Here is a 19,248-nt window from a genome sequence, read left to right as displayed (position 1 = left end):
ATCACATAGTATTAGTATTACATAGTATCAGTATTAAAAGTACATTGCAAACTCATTATCACATTATATTCTTACAAGAAGACAGTTATAGATATGCGACAATAATTTTGGACATGAGTGTACCTAAAGGACGTACCTAGAACATGACAGATGTATGTCCCAAGTGACGACATAAAACAAATAACTGTTAGAGTGCGAAATTGAGCCAGGTGTATAAATGCTATATTTGTACTACATAGTTGCAAATATCAATTAGGTGTAACAAGTACCTAAAACTGTGGGTAGCTCAAGTACATACTTAGCACATGAATATCATATGTGCCAAGTGTCGGGTACCTAAAAAGTAGCTGAGACACCTAAATGACACATGCCTAGCACATCTTCTGCTGTTAAGGTATATACCAGTACCTGAAATCATAGTAACTTAGAAGGTATAAATCTTTATTATTAAAATCAGGGATGAGGGGGTTTGGAGGAAATGATTTTGATCCAACTTGTAACTGCAGTCTGTTAACGTTAAAATTTCGAAATGTATAAGTACTAAGATGTGATTTCTCACTGAAGGCTGTGTTGGAGATGAAACCAATAACCAGGCCTTTAGGAACATTACCCAGGAAAAGATTATCAAGGTTGTAAGACTTTAGTTGTGTGGGTGTAGTACATATAAGATCTTGTCTCTACTCTTGTCAGAGATAACTTGGCCGTTTCCGAAACCATTGGGGTGTTTAATTGCATAGCTAAATCTGCATCTACATCAATGCGTCGTACATGAAAAATAACTTCCTCTTCCCCAAATGCAACTTTATAACTTGTATTTTCAGGAGACATTAAGCAAAAATTGTGTAATGGTGTAATTTTACATGTAAACATACTTTATTGGAAAGCATAGATCTAAAACACAATATCAGTATGAAGATGTCCGTACATGTAACAAGATTTACTGTTTTTCACCTTATTAGCACGTTTTTTGAAAACCAGCATTTGTATCATCTAATTTATTAAATTGCTTTGCAGTATATTTATGCCACATGGCACATGCTAAATACGTTTCAGAAGCATCGTAAGAATAGTGTTTCAATGTATGCATGATAAGATCCTGATGAAGAACTAATTAATTTATCATTTAAGAAAATATCAATTTGACTAAATAATGAATGTAAGAAATTATGCAACAGTATCATCTTAAGTTAAATTTGTACATTCCGCAGCAAAACACCTGCAACATGAGCGTGTAAGTTTATTGCGAAACTACGCCTAACAGCCCAGTGAATCAACATAACGTCTAAGTGGCACGAACCACGCTAGAAGAAACATCGACATCCTCCCCTGCTCATTTATTTTGGAGGAAAAGACTGTAGTTTTTTCAATAAACTTACATGCTAGTAGGGGATAAATGTATGTTCTAGCGCACTTTCACCCCCCCCACCCCTCAATAACATAGCACACCCCTGCTTCCAAATATCTTCTAATCTACCCCCTAATAATTTTTAACACTTTTTATCCCCCAAATAACTTCTATCACATCTCAAATAACTTCTATCTTACTCATAATAACTTCTAATGCATTCAATTACTAAATCTAGTTACAAAAATCACTAAATCTGGTTATAAAAAATCACTAAATCAAGTTACAAAAACAAAAAAATCACTAAATCTAGTTACAAAATCTGGTTATAACCGGTTTCGACTTCAAAAAATCACTAAATCTTGTTACAAAAATCTTGTTATAACCGGTTTCGACTTCAAAAAATCACTAAATCTAGTTACAAAATCTGGTTATAACCGGTTTTGACTTCAAAAATCATAAAAACTTACATCTAAAAACTTACAATGGAATCCTAAACAAAATATATTTATTGCATCTTAATCTCCAGTTTATAAGCTTTCATTTGACACTTGAATCATGAAAATCCGTTAATAATTAGCTTTAAAAACTCAATAAGAAGGAATACATACAACTTCGGAACAGGTGATCTGTCACTGATTCATTTTGAACGATTCCAGTACTAACATTGGAACTTCTGAGTATGTAATAATAACAACACCAAAACTGTCCGTCCTGGCTGTCTGTCCAGGCTGTCTGTCTTAGCTGTCACGGCTTGTTGTCTGTACCGCTTTTTTCGATTCAAGATCATCACTTTGAAGAAAATTCTTGATACAAAATCTGTCCGCAACTCTCTAGCTTTTATTACTCTGAAACGTACCACATGCAACACGATCTATTGAGTAGGTGAGTAACTTATTGATCATAGCCACCGGGAAATTTAGTTAAAACATCAATGTTCAAAAAAGAAAAAATCAGTGTCTCCAACTCAATATATTTTTTCGGAACGTTCCAGGATTTTAATTTTTCAAGATATCGCTTTAAAACATATCGGGATGAATTCACCCCATTACTAGTAAATATGATAATTGTTAAAAGTGAGTTGGCAACACTTGCAGTCCCACCCCCAAATAACGTTATTATTTAATACCTCGGTCCCTAATTAACCGATTTCAAAAATTCAAACGGTAGATGAATACTAATAACATATCCAATTTTTTAAAATGCATAGATGGTTGCATAACCCAAAGGATACTTTTCCCTTTTTCAATATCTCCACAAAATTTCAACAAATCGAAAAAATAAAAATACTACCATAAGGCAAATAATATTTTAAGACTTTTTTAAAGAATAACATTTTCCGGAAAACTCAAAAATAAACCCGTAAAAAATTCCCGAAATTTTGAACTTGCTGTAACCGTCAAATATTAACCGATTTTCAAAATTCAAACGGTAAATGGTTTCTATTTTCTTATAATTTTTTTCTAACGCGTTACTGGTTGTCTATGTCTAAGGATAAAATTATAAAAAATCAAAAATCTTCACTATGTAAGAATGTATTAAGGAAATGTAAACAGGACATAAATACTAGACTACAAAACAATTATTTTCATGCATTACTGGTTGCCTATGTCTAAGGATAAAATTACAAAACAACTTTTATGACTTAAAAATATAAATTTTATCTAAAACTAAACTATACATAAAAGTTAATTAAATTTTATCTAACACTAAACTATACATAAAAGTTAATTAAATATGACCTAAAACTAAACTAAACTATACATAAAAGTTAATTAAATATGACCTAAAACTAAACTAAACTATACATAAAAGTTAATTAAATATGACCTAAAACTAAACTAAACTATACATAAAAGTTAATTAAATTTTATCTAAAACTAAACTACACCATACATAAAAGTTAATTAAATTTTACCTAAAACTAAACTATACATAAAAGTTAAATAAATATGACCTAAAACTAAACTACACTACACATAAAAGTTAATTAAATTTTACCTAAAACTAAACTATACATAAAAGTTAATTAAATATGACCTAAAACTAAACTACACATAAATACATTTTAATTATATCTTATAATGCCCCCAAGCTAATGTACTTATACCACCCTCTAGTATATATATTTTGTCATCATTCGAATCTAATGCTAACTTATTTACAGCTATGGTATACACATCATGCTTACAACTTCGAATTAGATTTATATTTTTATATGTTTTCACATCATTGAATAGGGTTTGTTTATAATCATCAAATTGTAACTCTTTTGCTACTACACATTTTGTTATTCCTTTTGCTTTTTTCTTCTCTTTATTTTCAACTTTAAATGCATACATCTTTGATCTTAACCCAATAAATTCTGTCATTATTTTACCATTGTTTTCATCCTTCATCTTTCCTAATACTTTTTTGTTTACTAATGATATTCCATATTGATTATCCTTTCCATATTCACTTGTATCAAATAAATCAACCATTTCTTTTAAGTCTTTGTAGAAATCATCTGTATTAATTTCATATATAAAACTATCAGTATCCATATAACATAAGCCTATATCAATATCATATTTAGGTTTCATAATGTTGTAATGGAAGTCATACATTAATAGTTTTGACAAATCTAGCACACTCACACCAACATATATGGGTTTGTTGAAGGTCAATTTTTCTTTTTTCATATGTATCGCACACAAATCTTCAGTAAATATTGTTCTATAATCAAAGTTCGGTTTCGCTATTAACTTTTCCACCCTCATTGGATCACATTCTAAGGTAATAGATGGCCTCTTTCTAATGTTTTCCATTGTTTTACTAAATACGCTATTGTTCATTAACTTGTAAAAATCTTTCTCGAAATCATTCTTAGCTTTTGTTCTCATATTTGTATTTAGATCAATATATTCCTTTAACCAATTTGATTGCTTGAACTCTAATACTCTATGAATTTTCTTTAATATCATCCCAAGTGACATATACAATTTTAAGTTTCTGTAGTGAATAACATATCTTTCTTTATTGTAAAGCGTTGTTAATAATTTTGAATGTTTCGATCCTGGTGGACACATATTTTCTGGAGCTAATGGTAGATCTGTATGTTTATCATGTAAGTATTCTGGATATTCTAAATCAACTTCTAATATGTAGCCAGTTTCTGAATCATCTGGAATATTCATTATGTTTATGTAAGGTTGAACCCATTTAAAGTCTTTGTAAGGCATGTACTGACTCATAGCCCATCCATATAAATTATTTGCATCTAGATAAGCTAAATACTTTGAAGGTTCGTCTTTGTTATAATTTTTCATATACTTATTATTTGCTTTTACATATCTCTTACTACATTGTGAAATTCCACCTCTTATACCTTTTTCTATCATTAATATTTTGTCATAGTCAGTTAACATTTCTAGTTTGATCTTAGTCATCTTTAACATTGAATCCCACGATAAACCAGGAGCAGTGAAATACCAAGCAGGATCTAAACCATATGCTTTTAAACACACATCTCTAAAACTTTCAAATACATCAGCTAATATTAATACATCTGTCTTGTTACAAAGTTCTGTATATTCACCTAGATTTTTAATATTGAATGACTTCCAAACATTTTCCGCATGCTCATAATCTTCATCACTGATGTGGGTGTTAGTAAGTTTATTAAAGAACATTTTTTTGAAGGTAGTTTTGTTTCTTCTAATCTTTCAATTGAGTCAATATATTCATATGGGTACACACCTTTTTTAATTACTAAATCTAACAAATCATTAGGGAAGTACTTTGACGTTTCTCTATATTGTTCTCTTGTAAGGTTTTTTGCTAGTTCTGCTAAACTCCTTGGCATAAACCTAAATGAATCTAGAAATCGTAAATTAATTCCATTCTTTTTATCAACCTTCACATATTTTGAGTATGTTATATATTTTTCCTCATTATTTGCAATTAGTTTTATTTCATTCTTATCATAAGCAAGTTGTTTAACAAACAGGTGAGTATCATAACCACTTAAGTTGTGAATAAATACTGGAATAAAATTAGGATTTCGATAGCTTAAGTTACAATAACTGTGAGCTGCACCTCTAAACTTTCCAGTTAAATGATCATGATCTCTTACTTTTGCTTTATTTTTATTTATATCCTTTAAACATTTTCCTAATTCATGTTTCCATTCTTCTAACTTTTCAATCATGCTATCATTATCCTTAGCGAATTGTATTTTCTTATTTAACATATTTATTTGTTTTTCAATTGCTGGTGGTAAATCATTCAAGTTTCTCTCACATATATGACAACTATTGTAATTATTATGTATCTCGTTCTCATCTTTAGTTAGGCCATTCATTTTAACTTTTTTGTTATATATTTTCTCTATTTCTATTGCTTCTTCTTTTAACTTCTCCACAAACACCTTTTCAGCATCTAAACCAATATAACTAACAGGACGTTTATACACACCATTTGAGTATTTAATATAATAACAGAAACTCATTGGTAAATGCTTTTGATACTTCACAGTTTTAGAACAATTATGGTCTACTTCCATTTTACATAACAAACATTCAAAATCGGCATATATCGTAAATGGTACTCTAAATGATCTATTATAATTTTGGAACTGTATTTGATTGTCATATGGTTTTGGAAGTTCTATTCTAACAGATTCATGCTCCTTACAATATAGCTCATGTTCTTGTAATTGCATCTCATTTCTAAAACGTCTTGTTAAACACCTATCACAGAAGTATAATTTTTCAGTACGTTTTGTTACTTGACTTCTTATTAATCTCGATAAATCCTTTATCCAACAAAAATGATCATTATTTTCATCCTTTACATATAATAAATTAACGTGTTTGTCCTGCTTATTTTTTGTAATTTGAAGTGGGTATATATTATATTCATCATAATAACTATACACGTTAATGGATATGCTACTTCTCTTTTCAAACTTTACTATATCTTTTAATTGTACAGGAAATTCAATACCATTAAAATAGTTATTTTGTAATTCATCCACAATTTCTGTATAGTGTGAAGGTCGTTGAGGATCTTTTTCTGCTGGTTTTAAATAACTTGCAATAGAATATAAGAAACATTTATTATCTTTATTTTGAACATTAATTACTGCTTTCTTGTCTTTAATTGGTTTAGGAAGGTCAATGTAGGAAGAAGCTCGTAATGGTACATATTTATTTAGTCTGATTTCTAAATGTTTAATTTGATGTAATGTCCATCCTGATCCTCTACCTTGAAATTCCTCCATCTCTCTACATAGTTTTTGTTTAGCATAGGTTATATACTCATCTAAGTCAGTTGATTGTAATATTCTCTCATTCATAGTTTTAAAATTGCGTTCTTGTACTTCTTTATCTTTAATATAATCACAAATAAATACAAGGTTGACTTTTAATGGATGGTGCTTTAATTCTTCCTTGATTTTGTTAATAACTACTTTCCCACTTATATTTAAAAACTTCACTGGATCTTTATATCCTCCTATGTTTTCAATTGTGATAGTTTGTAATCGTTTCTGTATTGCTGTTTCCTTTGATTCTACTTTAATTGGTACTCGTTGTGGTTTCGATTCTTCAAAAACATCTTGTTTAAATGGAAATATGTTTCTAATTTGTGATCTGTTTTGTTCATCTTCATATTTTTAATACGGTCAATAAGTTCAGCCTTTCTTAATTTAGAATAACATTTTATTCCTTTCCTTTTACAATGTTTTTTTAATTCATCAACTTTCATTGTGTATATAACTTTTAATTCATCTGATTCATTTTGATATTGTTCGATTTTTTTGATTAATTCACTCTTATTTAAAGAACTGTAGTTACGGATTTTCTTGACTTTACATATTAGTTTTAGTTTTGTAACCGACATCTCCTTCATCTCCTCATCAGTAAAATTAACATTATTTATACTCATCTTATATGAAAAAATACTGTATCAGTAGGTGGGGGGCACCTGACACCCGGTAGCTGAAAAATCGCCTTTTTTTCCATGGTCTCCTGAGAGCAAGGACTCAATTTTCCACTGTCTCACGATACGCTATGACCCACGCCCCGTCAACTCATGGTCTTTTACGACCTCCATGTTAGGGGTGAATTTGTTCCCTTTTATGAGCACTTTTAAGGGGGTGTACTCGTTCCCTTTTATGAGCATATTTTCCAACCCCTATTTTAACATAGCAGAAATTATGAACACACTGCAGAACAGATAATACATAGCACAGCTAATAAAAGAGCATGGCATATTTTCCAACCCCTATTTTAACATAGCAAAAATTACACTGAGACTATGAACACACAACATTTTAGGGGTGTACTCGTTCTCTTTTATGAGCATATTTTCCAACCCCTATTATAATATAGCACAGATTGCATAGCAGATCTAATACGGCTTATTTTCCAACCTTTATTTTACTATAACAGAGACGGACATAGCACAGGGGGTGTATTCATTTTCTCCACCCCTAATTGAACATAAGATTCATTCCCTTTTTAACCCCTACGAACATCAGACTACGTAACACACAGCAGAGCAGATAACAGATAAGAATACGTAACATAATAAGGGTGTATTCATTCTCTTTTATGAGCATATTTTCCACCCCTTATTTTAACATAGCAGATTTGTTGTCTTTTTCCACCCCTATTTGAACATAGCATATAATACATAAGTACTCGTTCTGTTAGAACCTTCCCTCCTCCTTTCTCATCCAGGGCTTGGGACCGGCAATGGCGGAGTTAAAAGGTTAGGTTATTCATTTTGTAGACATTTTAGCAGAGTTTAAAAAAATAACGACGTCTGGTTATTCACACACGTATAATCTCATGTCAACCACCATCACGCATACATGGTTTACGGAGAACTTAATCTCGCGCCAGTGACCATCACACATACATGGTTTACGGAGAACTTAATCTCGCGCCAGTGACCATGGTTTACGGAGAACTTAATCTCGCGCCAGGGACCATCACACACTCGGTTTACGGAGAACTTAATCTCGCGCCAGTGACCATCTCATAAATGAATAGAGCATAATATCATTAGCATCAATAGTGGTAAGTGAAAATTTGTTTAAGAAATTGCGTAGTGAATAACCAGACGCACGGCATGTTAGATACAAAAAACAATAATGTCCACAAAATTGAGATAAATCACCTTGAATTCGTCTTTTATTCCATGTATAATACAGACAGTTTCGTTTTAAAAACCTTATATGATGATGTACATAAGGTGGAATACCATAGCTATCGAAATACTCCCCCACACGCATATTAGTTATATAAACAGCAACCCAATGTTCACCAGGCTTATCGCTAGAATCAGTGTTTATAATTATGGCTGCTGGAAATGTATGAATAAACAAAGGTAACTCATCGGCGGCATACACACCAATAAAATGATCTTTAGGCAAATTTTGTTGTAATACTTCATAAAGCTCAATTGTATTTAACATTTTTAATTAATATATACTTTTCTCTGGAAATCAATTTCTAATTCTGAAGAGAATTCAGCATAAATAATTGCTGTTACAGGAGATGGCAGTGCTTCTTTAAAATGAACCTCTAGGCGTACACTTCCTTGCCGTTGTGGGCTAGTATGAAATCCAGCGCTAGCACTAGAATCGGGAGTTAAATCAAACACCAGTAGAGTATAACCATTAGGATATTCGGCTAGTGAAATATTATTACCTTGATTAGAATAATAAATACCTGAACCTGTAAATAACGTGGAATATGCTTGTATATATAGCTTATTATCAAAATCAGGTTGTAATGGTTTGGAAGGCACAGGCGTTCCATCAACATACAGTGTAAAAAATGACATATTAAAATGCTGAAAATTGAACGGATTTGTCTGATAAGTACCATTAAAAGCAGTATTAGTAACAAAACCAATAATAATACGTTTAGGCACTAGGCCTGAAAATAGATCTGGAAGTGTACTATCCATAATTCCTTGTGGCAGCGTTTCAGTCTTCACTTGCACTTTTGTTATAGGATATTTTACTCTAAATTTAGGATTTTGTAATACTTTATTATGCGCTATTTTAACTGCTGGTGATACATCAACCTTTTTCACAAGCAATGTTGCATCTGTAATTACAACTTTTCCATCAGCATCTGCGTCACCCATTAGACAGAATGTAGGTTTAGCTGGAATTAGTTTAATGCGTAGTTGTACACCATTCAGTAAAAATTTCTCCTGATTAAATATATCAGCATGAATATAACCCAATAGTTCAAATGACTGACTTAAAGTAGTGAGAAGAAAACGTTGTTTAAATCCTACATTAGCATCGGCCACACTATCCATATGTCCTGCAGTATCTTTAAACCACATTGATGTTTGAAGATGCGTTGATTTAGCTTCAGCATTATAATTTAGTAGTTTTTCAATATACGATCGATATGGATATGTGTGTGAAGAGTAGGAAATAAGTTGATTATTTAAATATAATTGCAATTCACTGAACATTGCATTGAGAAAATCATTTACAGGGCCGATTTTCTTATCGGCAGAAGTTAAATTAGAACCATCTGATTTAGTAATTTTACCTTTAATATAAAACATTGTGTGCGATAAGTCAATATAGTCATCCCCATGACCGGGGACGACAAATTCTATTGGTGCATTATCAGCTATCGAAGCCACAGGCTTATATGGAACTATTTTATTACCTATAATACTGGTTTGAGTGGGTAAACCAGCAAATAAATCTAATTCTGATTTCATACACTCACATTTCATTTTTTTTCTCTCTATTAATATACACACATGGTAAAATTTATAATACCGTATTACGTTTGCGAAAATGTAATTTTACACATACACTGCCATGTTGGAAAGGAAGTGGATTACCTGTACTATCTCTTAAATCAATAATAATTTGATCAAATTGTTTACGTTGCACGGAGACAGAGTGAGGATTGTCAAAAATATGTACATTATTAATACCATACTCTGTAATATTTGTATTTATAATACGTAACAATGGAGCTACTGTGTCACCCACCATTTGTGGTTCTACAATATCACTGTAAATATACATAAGTGTAGGTAGCGATTTTTGTAAATCAGGTGGATAACGAGCATGATGCACAACTGCAATATCTTCTTGTTGTATGTGATCAAAACCTAATATTCTGGCTAGTTCAGGAGATAGACGTACTTCTATACGCCTCTCTTGGTCTTTTATTACTCTACTGACTTCAATTCGTTTTACTGATGCTTTAACTTTTAATTGTAAATTTAATATATCACTTTTATGATTAATTTGAGATAGAATATCATCGACATTATAATAGTGTCCTGGTAAGATTTTAGTTATGTTCCAGCTTTCTGTATTCATGAGGCGGTAATAAATATTATTAGTATATTTGGAAACATTCTGAAATGAATTTGTATAATGTACTTCAACAACTGCCGTCTCCCACTCACCTTTCTCTAGCACCAATGGATGATATAATTTGGTAGTATAACATGACAAAGTATTTTGTGGAAAATACTCCATAGAACTGTTACTCGGTAGTGTAAGATAAAAGCTAGTCTGTTCCATATTAATCAAAAATATCACTCTTCCTTTTCTTTGTACCACCAGTCGTCTTTGCAAAATGAACTTTTCTCCGTTTTCTTCTTCCAGATCCTACCAACACTTGATTTATTTTATTTTGAGCTTTAGTTTTTAAATTATTTTTAGCTTCTTGCCAACGTGATGTTAAAGCTTCGTCAATAGGTCTATTATCACCTAATACATCTCCAGCTACATTAATTCCTGTACGTAACAATTCTTTACCAACAGTTTTTGCTCCTTGTTTAATTAACGGAAATACACTTCGAAATAAACCACCTAAAAAACTTCCAATACCATAACCTTCTTGATATGGTGCACCTCTATACACGTTATAACCACCTCCTGCTTGGTGAGTATAGTATTTAAAGTATGGATCATTCATTATTATTATTATTTTTTCCTATATACACAAATATAACAGTTGTTTATAATATTGTATTGTGGTTAAATGTTTTTTAAATATGACACAGGAATCCATGAATTAAAGGAAGGGGGATATCCCCGCCAACGAACAAGTACACGTTTACCTTTAACTTCTAAAATTTCGTCTATTTCATAAACTTTAGGCAGAGGCACTCCTTGTAATTCCTCCTCGTAAAATGTACCATCAATTACTTCACCATTTAAGTCCTCCAACATATAAACCACTTTCTTTTCCTTATGTATCACCTGTTTTATTTTAAATATTTCTACAGTCCACTTTTCTTTGTACCCTTTTTCAAAATGCCGTTTTGCTTTAGTAATGCGCACAGTATCACCTTTTTATATTTTGCAATGTTAGTATGTGGCATTGGTTTTATTAATTTATTCCAAACTTGTTGAAAAGTGTCCTGGTTCACACTGGCGGGTGGTAATTGATGAGCTCTATGCGGCCTAGAATTATATGCCTGAACAAGTTTCGATAGCACATCTATGTATCGGTAAGTCTTCTTGGCTGTAAAATATTTCCACATTCGTTCTTTAAGAGTTCGATTAAAACGTTCCACCACACTTGCTTTAATATCGGCGTTTTGTGTTGTGAAGAATTTAATATTTTGTTTTTTTAAGTATAACTGAAATGGTCTATTAACAAACTCTGTACCTTTATCTGTTTGTAGACGTAAGGGTCTACGACGTGTAGATGCAAATATTTGCTTAAATGCTTTTATAATGTTTTCACCAGTTTTTGTACGTACAGGCACAGCCCAGGCATAACGACTAAACAAATCAATCACTGTTAAAATATACCTATTACCATCATTATACTTCTGCAGACTGTGCATATCGTTTAAATCCGCTTGCCACTGATCGTCGATATTGAACACTAAATAGGGATTACGTGGAAACTTTTTACGTACAGGCTTATGCAGGGTATAAGTCGATTGTTCTTTTACCCACTGTTGCACTTTGTGTAAAGGAATAGATTTCTTCACAGCTCTCCATAATGCAGTAGCAGTTGAAAACGAGGCAGGGTGTGAAGGGTTATAATAAATAGCGGCCAGCTTCTTCATATTTTATAATCACACCATCTGTTGACAACTTTACGTTTACGTGGTGGCTCCTCCTCCTCCTCCTCCTCTTCTTCTTCCTGTTTTGGATCAGCGGCAGATGATGTCAGCTTACGAATATATTCTATACGTTGTGGGTTGCCTATATACTCTAAAGGTATATTGGATTTTGCTAACAGTACAGCAAAGGGTTCCCAACCTGTAGGGGGAATATTTTTCTTGCGATACCTGACAAAATCTGCTATTAGATCTACTATATTAGCTCCAGGAATTAATTTATTATAAATATTAACATTACCACTGTCATCCCAATGAATGTTGGAATTTTGTTTTAATCTACGTAATAAAGGTCTTGCTTTACGCAGACAATTTTCGGGAAGAGTAGATAGCATTTCATCGTCCTCATCCTCCTCCTCCTCCTTCTTAGTACCAACACTAGTTGATGTTGTTGCAGTAGGTTTTTGCACAATGTGTAAATATTTTTGTAACACCTCTTTATAGCGTATCCATTTTTCTTCAACACTCATATTTTTATTATTTAAAATATTTTTCATCTCATCATCTAAATTAGATATAGTTTGATATTGGTGCAATTTTTCTGGTGCAATTAAAACAAGCTTTTGTGCATGCTGCATAATTATTTAATTAAAGTAGATAGTATACCTCCAATAATAGGTGCAAGCAAAGCAGTAAGAAACCCACCTTTTTGTACAATTATTCGTTTTTTCTTCTGTTTTAATGATGGACCTTTTTTCGCTAAATACCTCAATTCCTTTCTATACCTTTTTAATCTATTTTTCTCTTTTTTATTTAACGGAACATTTCCTTGTAATACGTTATAGGAACATTCACAAATAGAGCGAATTAATTCGGGATCAGCATTTTGTAAAATTGCTTGGCGTACTTTGGGTTTTGCCTTTGCTAAAAGTTTTAGTAAATGTGCACTCTCTTTGCTAATCATTTTTTTTGTAGCTATTATATTAAAATTGAGTATTAAAACATATCAGTTATTGAGATTATTTTTTTTTACCGGTACATAAACATAATTGTAAGAATCTGAGGGGAAAATTTTTGTTCGAACACGATGTTCGTCTGGAGTGCCCTGTTTTAAATCAAAAACCAAATAACTATGAGGATCTTGTGTTGCGTCCTGATAGGCTTCCTGTACAAATTTTGTGTTACCAGGATATAATTGGCGTGCTAGATAATTAATTTGAGCCTGGTCTCTGGGGTTTTTAAAACATATTATATAATGGCAATTTAATGATATGTCTCGCATACCTTTAGCTTGATGAAACAAATTTTGTGTTATAAAAATAACACTTAAATCTCGGTGGTGGCTACCTTTAGTAAAAAAGTCAACAATTCGTGTATCACACTCTCGCATTAAATCGTCAATAATTACCATATGGGGGCCAGCTTGTGCCGGAAAATCATCTATTTTGGGGAGCCCTTCTTTAAATGTACAACCTGAGGATAGAGTTTCATACAGAGGTTGCTACTCACCATAACACCATACTATATTTTTCCATTTTTCGGCATAATGTTTTAAAAACTCTTTTACAAAATATGATTTACCACACCCAGTGGGACCAGCTATAATACAAGTAAATGGGTGTTGAAACTCCATATTCTGTTACACCACAAAATAATTATGGATATAATAACATATTATTATTACGATTCAGACGGTAGATTGGTAGCAGTAGTAGTAGTAGTAAATTCAGGCATGTTTACAACTTTACATAATTGAGAACTAGTAATTATGCTCCACTGAATGCACGGCAAATGAAGCTGGAGTTTTCGCCATGTACAATCACTGAAATTTACCTGACCATTACTATCGTCATCTGACGATTGAATAAAACACTGACGAATACCGTTAAGAGTATCTGACAATGATATTTTATAATTTTCACTAATGAAAAATTGTGTAGGCAATGAAGAATTTGTATCAGCATTAAAGTAGTTTTCAATAAATGAATAATATGATAGAAAAGTATACCACTCATCAGGTGAAAGACGAATACGATCATAGTAATTATGTAAAATGATAATAACAGAAAATTCTCCCCCACCATCGTATGCTAGACCAACACATACCTCGATTTCATCGAAATAAAAATAATAACGATTTAAAATTTGATTATCCATTTTTTTTTACTCTCTACTTAATTAAAAACTATCGTTTCTACTAATACTGTATTTACCCTATTCGATTTCTTTTATATCGAAACTCCATTTTCTCTCTCTTTTATATTTCTTCAAAAAAATAAAATATTTATCAATCACCCAATAACATAGAAACTAATTCTAGTTGAATACGATTTGCTGTGACAGTATCTTCAACAAAAGTAACTTTAGAAAATTTACCCTTCACAACACATTCATATAGATATTTACTTATTAGAGGAGCAAGTGTAGAACATGAAGAAATTGCTTCATCAATACATGGGAAATAGTAACATATTTTTTTCCATGTAGAAAAATCTATTTCAACTCTACTATTATCATCATTTGCACAAATATACATTAAATTATCATCGTCATTATTAGCGTCAAGTATTACTTTCGTTTTCTCACTTAGTGCGTATTCAGTTGCATTCTCACCTTCTCTAAAATAATCATTTATATACATGGAATATGATAAAAACCTGGACCATTCATTAATTGATAACACAATACATTCATTAACAATGCGTAATTTTACAAACACATAAAATTTATAATCACTACTATATTTCAAATATACACAAAGATCAGTGGAATTATCAATGAAGTAAAAAGAACTTAAAAGTTGTTTTTTATCCATAATTATCTATTTACACAACTTATTCTTTTTTACAATAGTCTATTTCTCTTAAAGCCATAAGGCACTGTATCATAACTTCCTTCAACTCTTTTGCGTTTTGTGTGTACCAATTGATAGGTTTTCGTTTCCTCTTTGCTGATAATTTTGATGTCTTTTGTGCGAGCAATTTTGCAAGGGTTTGACACACTTACAGGAGGGGCATCATTCAGAACCATATTTCTAATTTGTTCGAAATTCACAATTTTCATTGTTTCACTATTTAGAGTAATTCCCCTCACCTTACAACAGGTCTTTGTTGTATCTCCGCTGAATACCTCGTACGCATAATTTTTGGTCCCGCCGCTACAAAATTCATTAATATATGCATTGGGACCTACATTATCTATTTCATTTTTTAACTCGCCGAAATAATCCCCAAGAGGTAATTTTATGCCTCCAGCTCTTACTATATAAATGAGACTATCCGTATCCATATATAACACATCTTTATCTAGCTTCTCTAAATAACTGTATAATTCTAAGCGACCATGCATAGTAGTATACGCAGCCAATATTACATTAGTATTTTTTAACGGAATAATTGCATCATCCAAAATCTTGTAATTTAATAATAATGCATCTTCATCAATTGGAATTACCTGTGTTACCTCAGTATTACTGTCGGTTAATTTATCATAAAATATGGCAGGTTCTCGAATAATTTGTGTGTGCGTCATATTATCATTCTGAGCAAATTTGCCCCATAAACAATTCAGTGCTAATTTGCAAATACTTTTTCGTGCTTTGTTTTTATTACCAATTTTCCCTTTGTCTAGTTGTACTCCCTCTCTTTCATAATAATCCTTAATATATTTATTTTTCTGTTCTTCACTTTTACACCATTTAGGCCAACCATGAGCTTCTGTTTTCAATTTCATGAACAAATTTATATAATCTGTAAATAAGCCACCTTCTTTTTTAACAGGATCATATTGCACTACTTTATATTCCCATACCTCATGCATTTCTAATATTTTATAACCTTTCTCTTGGGCTTTACGTACTTCGTCCACCACCCACGTCCCAGTGAGGGCCCTCTCCGCATCACTATGCTCACAGTCCTCTGTATTTAGAGTGTCCGCGCATCTACGACACAGAGGGAACAGAAGTTTATGATTGCTGCGATACGGAAGGACGGGGTGATACAAATCCCGGGGAGGAAGTACTGTACATTTTACGATACCCTCAAATTTATCTATTGCAGGACAATCGGCACCCACATAGATTTTTGGGTGCCCTATGGGATATTTTTTCACCTTGCAACAGTAGGGGTATAACGAAATGACGTCCACGTAGTGCACCTCCTCCCCGGGGGCAGTCTTATAGTAATATTTAACAGCGGAACATCGACCCCCATATAGAGCATCTCTAGGTTTGATAGGATCTTTTCTACATAGGGGGTGATGTGCCACCAATTCTGCAATTTGTGGATTTTTACGTAGTTCATTCTTCCATTCACACCCCCACATTTCATGAACTACGTAGCCCAAGTTTTTTAAATGATTAATTTTTCTAATGGTGTTTTCATAGCGTATTTCAAGAGTGGTATGCGGATCATTATATATAGGTTTATCACGCCCTACTTTAAAACATTTAACACATCCGTGATAGAAACAACCTTCATATTCCCATACATGGATCTGTTCATCTATACGTGCATGACCATCTACTTTTAAAACACCATTTAGAACCATTTCCTTTCCATTTGCTGCGTGCTTGATTGTAATACCTAATCTTTCTTGTTCGTAAACCAACCATTGAATCGCTTCGATGGACTGTTGATCTAACCAACGATAACCATTATGAGGAATAATACCTATAGTCTGTTCTTTGAGAAACTTGCGTCGAAATACCAGATTACAAGCCGAGGCTATACTAATTGCTTCGACTAGTGGATTAACATCAGTTATTTGCTGGAATTCTACTTCGAATTTAATACATGCCTTCCGTAGAAGGTTAACATCCATGCGACAATAACGAATTAATTCTTCTTTAAAATTAAATGTCTGATTTGAGGATTTTTCATACCATTTCATAAACTGTTTTTGTTCTTTTTCCTTCATATACTGAAAACCATAGAATTTAGGGTCGGGCATAGGCCCTTCATAACTTTGATTATCTTTCGTATTAAAATAGTGTGGGAAATAACCTTTTGTTTCTTCTATGTCAAATGCATCAGATAATTTTGATAGAGCCATCGGAAAGAAATTAATACTATCAATGAATTTTAAATATTTACAATCAATACTCATTATTTTACACCCCTTCATTATGACGCTTGGAGTCCATCGTTTCGCTGATATCATTGCACGCAGGATAAAATGTGCATCATATCCTTTTGCATTATGTGCAATGCATATAACTTTATTAATATTGGATGGTTTACTGCATAAATACTCCAGAAAATCAGTAACACACTCTTCACCATAAAAAATGTTTTCCTTTCTGTTGCAAATAGTACATGAATTACCCTCGCTATTCTCAAGACAATGATAACATACTTGCTGTGTGATTACCAAATTAGGCACATGTTCACGGAATATTTCATCTTGCCTACACTCAATGTCATATAATATCATCATCCATTTTCCTACGTTTGAATATTTTCGTGATTGCATGTAACATAAATGACGGTGGGGCATCATTTTATCACAGTTTATACAGAATGTTTCCCCACACTGGTGAGGATTTCTATTTTTCTTGATAACATACGCTTTAAGACATATTTTACATACTTTTAACTGTGAGCACAAACCTGATTTTATATGATACGCCATACATTCGTTACCGTAAAAACATCTGTTACAATTATTACAATTTAATACTTCATCTGTCTTCTTACATGGAGGATTTTTTCTACATTTATTGCATAATGCCTTACAGTGCCCTATATGCTTTTCTTTCATATTATATCTCTTATGGCATGTTTCGCAAAAGTATGAACAACTAAATGCAGCACATAGATTGGTAATAACATTGTAATGATTATTTATCAGGAGTAAATTAATTTTCTTCTCACCACCGATGCCCTCAAAAAATGTTTTCTCCCCCGTCAAATCGTCGTACACTGTAATCGTATAATCAGTTAAATATGATTGAATTAGTTTTAATTCAGGTATGCCACCACCATGCATCAAATTAACGCCAGAACTCTTACACAATAATTTAGCTTCTAAAGTCATAAAGTTCTTTTTTTGATTATAATAGGGTTGAGACGCATTTTTATTCCCTTTGTTATCAATGAGCCCTTTAGCAACTACAAGGGCGTGAGCAAGGCAACTACTATCTTTATTTTTAATAACGACTATACCATTGCATTTTTTCATATATTCTTCATCAGAGGAAAAATTTTGACTTTTCCTCCCTTCGCCTATAGGTAAAGCCACATGATGAAAATCAATAACAAAACGATCTTGTTCCATAAATTTTGCATTTGACTGAATGACTCGATTCAGAGCCTCCCAGACGAAGTCTTCACCGACATTCGCTGCTTCTCGAAATGAAAACCAAAACGATCTATCTGGATTATTCTGATTCCATAATGTCAGCCCTACCTGATGGTGGGAATCTACATCCTCCATCAACATATTCAATAGTTGAGCAATTCCACTTCGCAACCAGGTAATTGGGTTTTCCCCTTCAGGGGTTCTCGCAAGTTGTGCAGTTATCATTGTACCATTCATTCGGAATTTTTTGTACTTTCTAGTTATTTTGTTAATGATTGTAATTTTACTAGAACTTTCCATTTTTTATTGCTTTATTCTATCAACTAACAATTATTGGGGCTGTTCCCACTATAGAACACCAAGAAGTGTTTTTTCCAATAACGTTTTAGTGATATTTTCTAAAACTGAAAATAGTATTCTACCAACTATAGCAATTATTTACGAAAACCTATATCTCACGTATTTCCGCTGTTTGATGCTTTTACTGTAATTTGGGCTGTTCCCACTATAGTACACCAAGAAGTGTTTTTTCC

The 19,248-nt window shown here is 32.3% G+C and overlaps 1 protein-coding gene across 1 annotated transcript; it reads right to left on the bottom strand.

Moving 5' to 3' along the window:
• Positions 1-15,259: 15,259 nt before the first annotated feature.
• Positions 15,260-17,467, bottom strand: LOC145687279 (uncharacterized). The gene has a single exon (XM_081760752.1). The coding sequence runs from the start codon at positions 17,465-17,467 to the stop codon at positions 15,260-15,262; it is 2,208 nt and encodes a 735-aa protein (XP_081616878.1).
• Positions 17,468-19,248: the final 1,781 nt, after the last annotated feature.

The sequence above is a fragment of the Thermobia domestica genome, chromosome 6 (assembly GCF_964235325.1).
Source record: "Thermobia domestica chromosome 6, izTheDome1.hap1.1, whole genome shotgun sequence".
In the NCBI taxonomy this organism is placed as follows: Eukaryota; Metazoa; Arthropoda; class Insecta; order Zygentoma; family Lepismatidae; genus Thermobia; species Thermobia domestica.
This window is presented reverse-complemented; position numbering and strand designations above follow the sequence as displayed.